At 29.1% G+C, this 13,698-nt stretch overlaps 6 protein-coding genes across 6 annotated transcripts; 4 read left to right on the top strand and 2 right to left on the bottom strand. All coding sequences in view use genetic code 12, as the record gives it.

Annotated features, from left to right (window-relative positions):
• Positions 1–44: 44 nt before the first annotated feature.
• KGF54_005659 (uncharacterized protein) lies at positions 45–1,166 on the top strand (the record flags this gene model as incomplete). The annotated part of the gene is made up of 1 exon (XM_051766480.1): positions 45–1,166. One exon carries the CDS (start codon positions 45–47, stop codon positions 1,164–1,166), a length of 1,122 nt encoding a protein of 373 aa, XP_051617432.1.
• An 822-nt stretch (positions 1,167–1,988) lies between these two features.
• Positions 1,989–3,532, top strand: RVB2 (RuvB family ATP-dependent DNA helicase reptin; the record flags this gene model as incomplete). The annotated part of the gene is made up of 2 exons (XM_051766479.1): positions 1,989–1,991; positions 2,063–3,532. 2 exons carry the CDS (start codon positions 1,989–1,991, stop codon positions 3,530–3,532), a joined length of 1,473 nt encoding a protein of 490 aa, XP_051617431.1.
• Positions 3,533–3,619: 87 nt separating this feature from the next.
• VMA11 (H(+)-transporting V0 sector ATPase subunit c') lies at positions 3,620–4,111 on the bottom strand (the record flags this gene model as incomplete). The annotated part of the gene is made up of 1 exon (XM_051766477.1): positions 3,620–4,111. One exon carries the CDS (start codon positions 4,109–4,111, stop codon positions 3,620–3,622), a length of 492 nt encoding a protein of 163 aa, XP_051617430.1.
• Positions 4,112–4,378: 267 nt separating this feature from the next.
• On the top strand, positions 4,379–5,032 carry KGF54_005656 (MIND complex subunit; the record flags this gene model as incomplete). Its single annotated transcript, XM_051766476.1, has 1 exon — positions 4,379–5,032. One exon carries the CDS (start codon positions 4,379–4,381, stop codon positions 5,030–5,032), a length of 654 nt encoding a protein of 217 aa, XP_051617429.1.
• Positions 5,033–6,609: 1,577 nt separating this feature from the next.
• Positions 6,610–11,181, top strand: IQG1 (Iqg1p; the record flags this gene model as incomplete). Its single annotated transcript, XM_051766475.1, has 1 exon — positions 6,610–11,181. One exon carries the CDS (start codon positions 6,610–6,612, stop codon positions 11,179–11,181), a length of 4,572 nt encoding a protein of 1,523 aa, XP_051617428.1.
• A 56-nt stretch (positions 11,182–11,237) lies between these two features.
• CRN1 (Crn1p) lies at positions 11,238–13,313 on the bottom strand (the record flags this gene model as incomplete). Its single annotated transcript, XM_051766474.1, has 2 exons — positions 11,238–13,251; positions 13,309–13,313. The coding sequence occupies 2 exons, from the start codon at positions 13,311–13,313 to the stop codon at positions 11,238–11,240; spliced, it is 2,019 nt and encodes a 672-aa protein (XP_051617427.1).
• Between the last annotated feature and the right edge of the window lie 385 nt (positions 13,314–13,698).

Raw genomic sequence — 13,698 nt, 5'->3', positions numbered from 1 at the left:
ATCAACTGTTGCAATTTATTATATTTTTAGTACGGCTTCAAAGTATGGAAGATGAAATACCAGAATTAGTTACAAATTTACCATCAGATGGAATAATACAAACAGAGAAAATCAAATCTACTCCATTTTCATCCTCGTCACTGACTCCATTAACTACTTCAAATAGGAAAATTCCAATAACGATAGTTACAGGTTATCTTGGATCTGGAAAATCAACCTTATTGAAACATATTGGATTAAAATCTAAGAAAAGATTAGCTATAATACTAAACGAATTTGGTGATTCATCAGTAATAGAAAAGTCAGTAACGATTCAAGATAAAAATGATAGTGTTGAGGAATGGTTAGATATTGGTAATGGATGTTTATGTTGTACTGTTAAAGACAATGGAGTTACAGCTATTGAGAATCTAATAGAAAATTCCAAGGAAAGAATTGATTATATATTACTAGAAACAACTGGAATTGCTGATCCCGCACCAATTGCAAAGATGTTTTGGTTAGATGATGGACTAGCATCTAATATATATATTGATGGTGTAATAACGGTAGTTGATTCAGAAAATATTTTAAGATGTTTGGATGATGTTGGAGGTCATTGGCATAAAGAACATGATTTAGAACAAGTAGAAGAAGGAGTTACAACTGCTCATTTGCAAATTGCATTAGCTGATACAATTTTGTTAAACAAATCAGATAAAATTAAAGATTCCAAAAGTATAATAGAAAGAATAGAAAGTATAAATCAAACCGCTCCAATATACCCTACAAGTTTTGGAGATATAGATTTAGACAAGATTTTAGATCTACATGCATTTGATGTTAATTCAAAATTTGTTGAGACACATGCTAGTTTTCATGATCATAGAATAACAACAATAACTATAAACTTCCCATTTTTTAAAGATGAAACTGGATTCAATAAAGTGGAGAAATTCTTCCAGTATTTATTGTGGGAGATGGAGGATATTGAAATCCACAGATTAAAAGGATTATTGGTTTACAAAGATGACGTTAGAGTTGTTCAAGGAGTCAGAGATACATATGAAATAATTGAAAACGGTAAATTAGTCGATGGTGTTGAAGAAAACAAGTTGGTTTTCATTGGAAAAGATTTAAATAAAAGTAATTTGTTGAAAGAGTTAACCAGGTTTCTCGATGAATGAAGAATGGCTGTGATTCTGTCACATTATAATACGCAGTATTACTTGAAAAGAATTTAAAACTTGGATTTAGAAAGTCTTATTGTATTTCCAATCCACGTAAAGAATTTATTAATGGGAACTGAATATTCACTAGTAAGTATAAGACTCATATATCATAGATTTGACTAGGAATTGATCCTGAATATCAATACGTTAAACGCAGGGTATTTTTTATATTAATCACATGGATCATTCTACACCATTTAATTTACTCTGATATAGTAACTGAAACGACTAACTAAATATACTACTGATATGTTTCACTCACGGTCGCGCATTTTGATAAAACGATACGACACAAAATATGGTATCTATAAAACTTCATTTTTATATAGACGCTAAACTAAGTTTAAAACACTACAAAGATTTTCCTCTAGCCTTTGATAAATACACAGATTTCGAACGATTAACTAAGCTATTTATTTTTTCAGAATCTATTTCTTCTTAGCTAGTGATGTTCAATTTGTTTAATAGTCGTAGTCACGTGAGATTCAAGCTAATTGATATTATTATTTTGTAAATTGTATATTATATGCTTGGAGTTAAAGGCAATTGTATAGTTATTTCATGAAATTGAATATATATCATCAATAGCGGTCATTCTCTCTCATTAATTGGCTCTAAATAGACTTAATAAGTGTCTCGCAGATTTGAAGATTTTCTCGAAACCAACCTTCTTGTGGTAGCTCTCGCCTCACGAAACTGTCTGAAAAAATGATGTATTGAAAATTCATCGTTATTCCATCAAAAAGATCAACTACAATCATCATCACCTAATCCACGATGGTATGTATATATTGTTTCAGTTTTAGCCTGAGTTTTAATAGCATTTGAATACTAACAACCTTATACTTTAGTCCACACCAATTAACACAAAAGTCACAACAAAAGATGTCAATGGATTATCATTAATAGCAGCTCATTCCCATATAACAGGTTTAGGATTAGATGATAACTTACAACCCAAAGAAAATGCCCAAGGAATGGTGGGGCAATTGCAAGCCAGAAAAGCTGCGGGTATAGTATTAAAAATGGTTCAATTAGGTAAAATAGCTGGAAGAGCTGTATTAATTGCCGGACCACCATCAACTGGTAAAACAGCAATTGCAATGGGATTATCGCAAAGTTTGGGCAGTGATATACCTTTCACTGCTATTGCTGCATCTGAGATATATAGTTTAGAATTATCGAAAACTGAAGCCTTAATTCAAGCTTTTAGAAAATCTATTGGGATAAGAATTAAAGAAGAAACTGAGATTATAGAAGGAGAAGTTGTTGAAATTCAAATTGATAGATCAATCACTGGTGGTCATAAACAAGGGAAATTAACTATTAAGACAACAGATATGGAAACAATATATGAATTAGGAAACAAGATGATTGAAGGATTAACAAAAGAAAAAGTATTAGCAGGAGATGTTATATCAATAGATAAAGCTAGTGGTAAAATCACAAAATTAGGTAAATCATTCACAAGAGCAAGAGATTATGATGCAATGGGACCAGAAACTAAATTTGTACAATGTCCAGAAGGTGAATTACAAAAGAGAAAAGAAGTTGTACATACTGTATCATTACATGAAATTGATGTAATAAATTCAAGACAACAAGGATTTTTAGCCTTATTCTCTGGTGACACGGGAGAGATAAGATCAGAGGTTAGAGATCAAATAAATACAAAGGTTGCAGAATGGAAAGAAGAAGGTAAAGCAGAAATTATACCTGGTGTTTTATTTATTGATGAAGTTCATATGTTAGATATAGAATGTTTTTCATTTATAAATAGAGCTTTAGAAGATGATTTTTCACCAATTGTTATAATGGCCACAAATAGAGGTATAAGTAAAACAAGAGGTACTGATTATAAATCTCCACATGGTATGCCAATAGATTTGTTAGATAGATCAATAATTATACATACAACTCATTATACAAGTGATGAAATAAGAACAATATTATCAATAAGATCGAATGAAGAAGAAGTTGAATTAAGTGCTGACGCATTAGCTTTATTAACTAAAATTGGTCAAGAAACAAGTTTAAGATATTCAAGTAATTTAATATCAGTTGCTCAACAAATTGCTTTAAAGAAGAGATCAAATCAAGTGGAATTACAAGATATCAAAAGAGCATATATGTTATTTTTGGATTCTGATAGATCTGTTCAATATTTGGAGAAAAATTCATCTCAATATATTGATGATCAAGGTAACGTAACAATTGGGAAAACTAATGATGAAAATACTGATAAAATTCAAGAAGAATCCAAGAGAGAAGAACCTGCAAAAGAAGAACCAAAAAATGAAGATGCCATGGAAATTAGTTAGAAAAAAAAAGTTTAAGATTGTAATATATAAACCAAAATAGTCAATTTTTAAAATTCTTTTATTAAAATCTCTACTTACTCTCAAAAACTATCCACTACCTTTAGTATTCAATATCAAAGCAATGATCATACCATAAAGTCCCAAAACTTCAGCAAAAATTAAAATTAAAACAATCCCAACGAATAATCTAGGTTGATGCATAAATTGTCTAACACCTTCATCCCCCACAATACCAATTGCATACCCTGAAGCTAAACAAGCAAACCCTACAGCTAATCCACAAGCTAAATGCATAAATCCATTAAACAAACTATAATTTTCAGTTGGTGATAATCCACCAGCTATTAAAACAGCCACAACTAACCCATAAACTGATAATATACCTGACATGACCACTGGTATTAAAGATTTCATAATCAACTCTGGTTTAAAAGTCCCAATACCTGCTATACCAATTCCTGATTTTGCAGTCCCTATTGCTGCTCCTGTACATGATAATATCATTGCTGCTGCACAACCTCCGAATCCTAAGAATGGAGCAAAAGATGGATAAAATTCATCACCTAAAGTCTCTGACATAATAAGTGCAATTGCGTATTTGGTGATTTAGATTTTGGTAGTAATTACTTGAATTTGATTTTTCTTTGCTTAATGAATTGGTCTTGCTTTGATAAAAGTCTATCGTTAAATTTTGAACAACTATAGTGGTGCAGCACTACCAAGTGACTCCAAATTTGGTAGCTCACTTCTGGATCAAAAAACATATACACAGAATCAATTTAGTAAACAAACAATTTACAACCATCAATCCATAGACATTAGTACCACTAGGTTGTATTCTCAAGAATGAACTCAACTTTTGATGTACAAGACGATTATGAAAAAGTTAAAATATCAAAGAAAGAATTAAAATTTCTATATTCAAACATACTAACATCAACAATATCAAAATTAGATTTACATTTACCAACAACATCAGAAGATCCACTCAAATCCAAAATTCATAAAGATATAGAGATTTATTTATTAAATTCATTTCAAAATTTATTGAAATCATTACTAATAGACGGAGAAGATTTAAGTAATGAATCTATAAAAACAATACTAAAAGTTGATGATAATGATACAAATGTTGAACTATTTGATATTGAAATTAATGATAAATTAAGAAATATATTAATCGAATATGATGATATGATACTAAGTATTGGTGAATTGAAAAGAACACTACCCAAAAGAGCTCAAGATAAGTATTTCCAACTAGTTTCAAAAATTGATAATGAAGTAAGTGAAGTTATTAACAATATTAACACTGAGATTGAAGAAGCTGGATTAAAAGAAGAGAAAGGAGATGGTGGGTTGGGAAGTATTGATTTTAATGAGTTTAACAAAGAATATTATGAGTATTTATTGAAATTTGATTTAATCAATACTAAACTACCTAATCTAAAGATGGAATTTGACAGGTTTAATAAAACTATTGAGTTTTTATCCAAATAGTTTACTTTAATAGCAAAACTTTATAGTGAAAGCCCTTAATGAATACGACGACTTGAATGATTCAATTGACTTATAATTGCCGTCTTAATTGCATTTTCGTACGACTATTTTTAAAACAATTTGATAAGAACTGTAAAATTTCTATCTTTATGTATATTGAATAATACATAACCACAATACTAGTGACCTGGAGAATTCTCCTTAGTGATTTGTTCAGAAACATTTATTGTATAAAATCCTGTTAAGAACTTTAATGAGAGTAACCAAAATAAGGTGGCCCTTGATACAACTTGATAAAGCTCTATCTGAAATCTCAGGAAAAGGAAGTCAACGGTCACCACAAGCAACGGTTTAGTCACAAGAAGACTATTTTTTTTTGCCGTCAAATGTAGTAGCTCATGAAGGAACACTTGAAGTGCGATCAAATTACACACCTTGAAATTTATCTAATCTCTTGAATATTCAACATCTTTTAACTTTGAAGTATACGTTACAAGCTCGGCCAAAGGGACTCCACAAGATTCATCAATGAAACTTTTCATCAATAAAAATGACAACATATTAAGTCAGTGAATAAGTTGATCTCATTATGTTTGTATACCTTTTGAATGTCTAAATAATTTTAATCCAGTCCATGAAATAAAAGCCCACCACCAAAATACAATATAAATACACCATAATTTTACTAAAACATCATCAAAACTTTCCAAAGACAAAAGTAAATCATCATATATTGGCGTTGAATTTAATGGATATATTATAAATTTCCAGATTTTGAAAAATGAAATTATTGTAATTGTGAAAAGTAACCAAGTTGATATTAGTATTAAATAGCCGTATAGCTTCAAGTTGTTGTGTTGGATTCCCTCATTTTCTAGGTTTGATTGAATACCATTGTTAATAATTGAATCTGTACCCGACATTTAATCATTTAATTTAATTATCAGGAGATACAAATGTAGATTGATTGTCAATTTCGTAAAATGTTTTGATCAAACTTATGCGGATTTGTGACAAGTTTTTGTGTCATTTATCTGCCTTATGGTCAACTTATTAACTTATTCATACCATATAGATTCATCTCAGGCTTTAATGCATGAAAAATGAAAATCTAAACGAACAAAGTTAAGTATAACTAAAAGGCTATCAACATTTTGAATTTTGTTTCGACTTTTTTTCGGAAGCAATTGATCACGCTTTGACCTTGAGTTTTTGTTTCATTTTGGTTTTGAGATTTTCATTTTCAAAGCTTTTGAAGTCGACTGAATCATTCATTTAACTATTAATTACATCAATTGAGAACTTTTTCTCGGATTTCAAGTGGTTCATTAATCCAATTAGGTAATTCTGGTCCAGAAATCAAATGTTTTATATAATAATATATTAATTAATTGGTTTTGTTTACATTTTGACCATTTTAGGATGAAACATAAATATTTTATTTTATTCAATAAAACTTTACTAACAGAAAAGAGAAACAATTTTATCATTAATCAGACTTAATATTCAACTACAAATTATCAATATCAATCAATAATCATCTGCCTTGAGTAATCGTTACGTCACATGCGTCAATAATGTCACTGTATAAATTATTCTCGAATAAGAATAATAATATTTTAAAACCAGCAAATAGATTAAATTCATCATCACCTTTCAACTCGAGTAAAAAATATGATGACCAAGATTTAGATGATTTAGCAAGAGAACTAGAACTATCTCCAAGTAAAAAAAGTAATTCAACTGCCACGTTAAAATCAATGTTTAATTCACCATCAGCAACTATATCTTCTTTCAAATCAACAGCAAAAACATCATTGGATAGACGATTTCAAGATGAAGAAGAAGATGAAACTCCAAGTTGGGCAAAGAAAAACTATAAAGACCTATTGAGTAAATCACCAGTCAAAAGCTCGGCATCAAAGGAAATAATAGATACCCCACCAACATCAAAAAGACCATATAATTTTAATTCACCAAATAAAAATGCATCAAAAACTTCATCAGGTTATGAATATTTATGTCGTATTCAAGCAATCAAAGAATGGTTAGAAGTTATAATAAATGAAGATATTGATCAATCACCAGCAGAATTAATCACATATATAAAAAATGGAATTTATTTAGCAAAATTATCAAATTGTATATTACCTACAAAAAAAATTGTTTTTATGAATGATTCAAAACTACAATTTAAACATACCGAAAATATAAATAGATTTTTCCAACTTTCAGAATTTTTAAATATTCCAGATTTATTCAGATTCGAATTAACTGATTTATATGATTCAAAAAATGTTCCAAAAGTTTGGTTTTGTTTACATGCATTAAGCTATATTTTACATAAAAATGATTCAAGATATCCTTTGATAAAAGACCTCACAAAATTGCATTTGGAGTTTCTGGATGATGATATAATTTTCGCAAATAGATCATTAATTAATGCTCCATTACCTAATTTTTCTAGCGCTGATACAACAGATTCAGATGAAGAACCAAAATATATGAATAAGATTTTATCACCAATTAAGTCATCACCAATTAAATCATCACCAATCAAATCATCATCAATAAAAGCATCACCGGCTAAATCAAAAACAGTGGAAAAAGTTAATCCTTTTTTAGATGACAAGGGAAATTCACTGACTAAATGCTCAACTAAGGATTTGAAGTTTGAAATTAAGTCAACTTCAGAAGTTACATACACTACAATTTTGGATGATAAAGATGTTGATGTTATTAAGTTACAATCATTAGCAAGGGGTGCAAATCTTAGATATTCGATGTTTGTTGCAAAAATCATACTCAAATCATATGAAGAAGAACTAACTACATTTTGTTCAATTATAAGAGGTAGTTTTACTAGGAGAAAGACAACTCATAAACATAGAGATGAATTGAGAGGATATACTTTTGAAATTATTGAACTTCAATCGATAATCAGAAGAAAATTAGTATCTACCAAAAAGCCTCAAGTTCAGGATAATCGAATTATTAAACTTCAAAGCATTTGCAGAGGTAAAGTACAAAGAGAAACCTTTTTTAATAACAAGCAGGCGCTTGAATTTTGTAAGTCCAGAGTTGTTGATTTACAATCCATCATCAGAATGAAATTCGTCAACAATATTGTGAAAATTTTAGTATCAAACAAAGATGAAATAATGGATCCAGTTGTACAAGTGCAATCAATTTGTCGAAGTAAATTAAGTAAAAAATATTCCAAAACTCAATTTGTTGAACCTGAAAGACTTATAGAACTACAATCATTGATAAGAAGAGATTTAGTTATTCATAACATAAATTATAAGCATCAAATTGTTAGATCGAATAAAAGATCAATTACAGAATTTCAAAGTATTGCAAGAGGAGGTATTTCAAGATCTCGTTTGTGCAATAACGTCTTGGTTACTTTACTCCACGAAGATGATATTTTAAATGAATTATATTCCATTTTTAGAGGTAACAAAGTTAGAAAACAAGTGAATGAAACGAAATCTCAACTAATTTACTACGAAAATAAATCAATCATACCTGTTCAATCATTATTTAGAGGTGTTTTGACTAGATTTAATAAAGAAATTTTGAAAGATGATGCATATAATCACGTCGATGAATTTATTACATTACAATCTAAAATCAGGGGTAATATAATAAGAACTGAGCTCAACTTTATTGACAACTATTACCATCAAAATGTTGAAGATGTTATTAAGGCTCAAGCCATCATAAGAAGAAGTTTAGCGCAAAATGATTATAATTCTTTATTAATGAGTAATAATGCGTCACTCAAGGTGCTTAGGAAATTTGCGCATTTATTATCTCAAAATGATGCAGATTTCCAAGAGGAATTTCAACTTTCAAAAGATAAGGACTCTATTATTGAAATATCTAAACAAAATGAAAATTTGGAAAGTTCAATTGAAAACATCGATTTAAAATTAAGTTTATTGGAAAAGAACAAAATAACAATTGAGGAATTTTCAAATCTGAGAAGCTCATTTAGACGTCTGATTCAAGCTACTGATTCCAAACAGTTAGAAAGATTGAATAAATCATCAAGAGAAAGAGTGGAATTGTATCAATCGTTATTTTATATTTTACAAACAAAACCAATTTATATTGCCAACTTATTTAGATCAATAGATTATTCACAGAAGGACTCCAAATCACACCAATCACTAAATGAAAATATCTTTAGTTTATTCCCAATAGCAAATTCATCAATAAGTCATCACAGCAGAGAAGAATATTTTCTCATGAAATTAATATTAGCAATTATGGAAAATGATTTTAGAGAGTTGAACAATATTAGTGATATTACTAAATCTCAGCATACATTTTGGACAGAATTTTTAACCAAATTCAATAATCATTCATACCAAAGACAACACTTGAAATCATTATTTGGGAAATATGTAAACAATTTAATTGATGATGAAGAATTAAATTTTGAAAGTGATCCAACTATAATTCATTCAAATATTATAACAAGAGAAATTAGAGTGCATGGGTATAGTGAAAACAACAAAAGCTTGTCACCACAAGAAGCGATCAAATTACCTAATGTAGCGTCAGAGTTTGTTTCAAATTTAATGAGTTTAAGAGAACATTGTTCGGATATTATTAATTTAATTGATTCAATAGTTTTCAGAATACCAGTTCATATAAAATTGATCTGTAACCAAGCTTATTTATTATCAAAATCTTATTTCCCAGACAAAAATGAATCTCAACACTTAGCAGTAGCAGGTGTCTGTTTTTGGAAACATTACTTCGGGGCTATATTACAGCTACCTCAAAATTTTGGTTTCACGAAAAAATTATCAATGAAGGATCAAAGTAATTTACGTTACTTAAATAGAGTTATGTTACAAGTATTTAGTATGAAACCATTTAATGACAATTTTTTAAAGCCATTAAATGAATATATTGCTTCAACTACTTATAAAATAACGGAAGTTACTTCAAAAATAATTGATATTAGTGGAGATATCGATGCTATTTATAAATTAAATGAGTTTGATGATATTGTTAGTAATGAAAAACCAAAGTTAACGATGAAGATCAATTCAATGATTTCATTAGAAAAAATCGCATTCACTAACATCAATGTCATGTCAAATGGAAATGACGAGTTGACAAATATTATAAATGAATTAGATAAATTAATGAGTTCACCAAATGATTTAATTGCATTAACTGACTTGTCATCATTAACATTATATTTAAATCCAATTGATAAGTCAGAATCTTTACTGAACTCCAAAACCGATTTATTGTTCACACAAGCTAAACGTTGTTTGTTATACATTATCAGGGTACAAGATGACGGAGATGATTTATTAGAATTATTGATATCAGGTATTACACCCCAGCATGAACAAAAATTTCAACAAATTAAAAATGAAGAGAAAGACGATAAAGATACGAAATCAAAACCATATCACAATACATCAGTTGGAAATTTGAACAAAATGACATACCACGATTTGAAAAAAATGTGTTTGGAAAATATCTTAAAATTGGAATTGATGGGAGAAGTCACCAGAAAGAATTCATTTCAAGAATTATTGAACCAAATAGTATCAGATATTAAACAAAAAGATACTCAGAGAAATAAGAGAAAAGAACAACTTCAAATGTCGGTCCAAGTATTGAAAAAAATATCAGATAAACAAAAATTCTTAGGTAAACAACTAAGAGAATATCAAGATCATGTTGACTTAATTTTGAAAAATTCACAATTGAAACCTAAAGATAAAAAAATTTTCAACATTATACCTATTTTCAGTAAACAATATTTTTATAATCGTGAATTGAGAAAAAGAAATAGATTACCAGAATTTGGATCATATAAAGTCAATGTTAAAAAATTAAAAGATTCCAATATTCTACTTAAAAATAACTATGGAGATTCATCAAAACTAGAATTTATATTTAGTTGTTATCAAATTGGAAAATTTACAATTGAAGTTACTAAAAATCAAATTGTATTAAGTGGTGGTTCTCAAATTTTAACAATAGATGATTTTTTAAATTTACAGTATGAAAATAAACACAAATTAGAGATGTTTAATGGTAATGTGGTTTTCAATTCAAACGATTTGATAGAATTTGTTTTTGAAAGATTTTACGAATTGAAAAAATAAGGTTACAACTAGATATACATTTATAATATATGTTTTATAAACTAGCAATGATTTATTTATTTTCTAAGTAATTGTTCAATTTTATCTTCTAAAGATTTCAATCTTTCATCTTTTTCTAATCCCAGTTCTGTTAATTTTTCAACTTGTGATTCTAATTTAATTACTAAATTTGATAATTTTTCAATCGCTGAACCTAAAGTTGGTTTCGCTGTTGTGGTGGTGGTGGTTGATGATGATGGTGATTCTTCTTTCTTTGAAGTTGAAACTTCTGTTGCTTTAATTGTCTCTACTGGTTTGACTGCTTCTTTACTTATTTGTTCTACCTGTACTGGCTCTTCAATTTTAGTTTCTTTTTCAGATTCTTTGTTCTTGGTTTCTTTGACAGGTTCCTCTTTCTTGGTTTCTTTTACTGGTTCCTCTTTCTTACTTTCCGCTTTCCTCGGTTCTTCCTTCTTAGATTCTACTTTCTCTGGTTCTTCCTCCCTTGTTTCTTCTTGTTTCGGATCTTCTTTCTTACTTTCTGAGGATGAAAGAGATTTAACATCAGATTTTTTAACTTCTTCCCAATCATCTTCCTTGTCATCTAAATCAAGCTCTGGATCTTCGTCATCTGATTGATCAACTACTTTATTTATTAAATTTCCAATTTCACTTGATGATTTTAATACATCATCAACATTTTTTGGTTCATCCTTTTGAGTATCAATATTTTTAGGTTCAACTTTAATTGTAGATTTCTGTTTTTCCTTCTCTTCTTTTTCCTTTTGTCTTGCTTCAGCCTTTTGCTTATCACTTTGTTCTTTAGCTTCTGATACTTTTGTAGCTGGTTTACTATCTTTAAATTCGGGTTTCTTACCTTCAAATATTGATTCCATTGTCATTAAAATTGGCCCATTAACTTCTTTACCTCCAAACCAATCTTCTGCACTAATTGCTGGTTCACTTGATGGACAATCTGGATATATATCAGCTTGAAATAACTCTGACCTTCTTGGTACATAAAAACTAATTGGTTCGATTGAATTATCTAACACTGTTTTGAAACTCTTGACTACTTCGTTTTCTTTTACATTGACTTTATTTTTTGGGGTTACTGCAAATCCTCTTTGTGGATCTGTCGATGCATATTGTGATAATTCATATAACAAGTCATTTTCATATTCATAATAACGAATATTACCATCACCTTTTCCTGCAATATATAATATTGAGGTATCCTCATCAAAATATGGAATTAACACACCTGATGATGCATCCACCACCAAAAATCCATCAATTGGACCCTTTTCCACATTATTTATATCCCATATACCAACTTGACGATCAGATAATCTTGAGAACCCAGTTGTTACAATTCTATCAGTATTTCCTAACCAACAAACTCTTGATGGTTTTGCTCCACTATGACCAGCACCTTCTGAAATAATTTCACCTTTTCTTACATCCCAAACTCTTAATTTTTTATCTCTTGAAGTCGTTGCTAATAATGAACCATTATAATTAAATGCAAATGAAGTAACTAGATCTTTATGTTTTAAAGAAATTTCGTCTTTACCAGTTTTAGTATTCCAAATTTTAACAGTATAGTCTAATGAACTTGAAGCCAATACATTTTCAGCACATGGATGATAATTAATCAATCCAACTTTTTTAGAATGTCCTTCAAGAATTTTGGTTGGTTCAATAATGTCTTTAACTTCCTCCTCTTCATCTAAATACTTATGAAATGAATAATCATCAGGTATAGTCCAAATTAATATTTTTCCATCGTCGGAACAACTTGCAACTTCTTGTTCATTAAAAGGATTAAAAGCAGTATCTAAAACAGGACCTTTATGACCTCTAAATAATGAAACAGTATCTGGAGCTTTACCAACTTCATTTATTGGAATTATAGCAAATGCACCACCTCCTGAAGCATCCCAATTAACTGAAATATATTTACCATTGGTTTGAATAATATTTGAATCCCATGCATTCTTAGTTATCTTTAAATTTTCATAACATAATTCTTTTTTTGATGGTTGTCCATAGACATGACGATACTTTGAGGCTCTAACAAATTTACCACTAAATTTGGGTGTTAGTATTGAGCTCGTTCATATTAATTGAGTAGTTTATACATACCTCATTCTTCTATTGTTTTGTATTAAATTAATTGAATGAACTTAAATGTCCAAAAACAATTCGGAATTTGCGTCCAGTTAATTTCGCGATTTGAAATTTAATTTTTTGATTTATTAAATTCTATTATTAAACTATTCAATGCAATTCATAGATTTTGAAAAAGCCAATTAGTAGGTAAAGACAACCAAATTAAAGATGGCAAGTCCTTAAAATCTGTAACAATCTGTTAACACTTAAAAAAAATTAACCGTCGATCTATCAATTAATGAAGTCCGAAACAGTGGTTCCGTTATGTTAACTCAATTTAAACCCATTTTTCTACTAGAGCTTTTAACAAAATATCGTATGATTCAAAATCTTAGAGGAAGAAATCCCAAAATTTACTCTTTT

Source organism: Candida jiufengensis (assembly GCF_024610255.1).
Source record: "Candida jiufengensis strain CBS 10846 chromosome Unknown scaffold10, whole genome shotgun sequence".
Lineage (NCBI taxonomy): Eukaryota > Fungi > Ascomycota > Pichiomycetes > Serinales > Debaryomycetaceae > Lodderomyces > Lodderomyces jiufengensis.
This window is presented reverse-complemented; position numbering and strand designations above follow the sequence as displayed.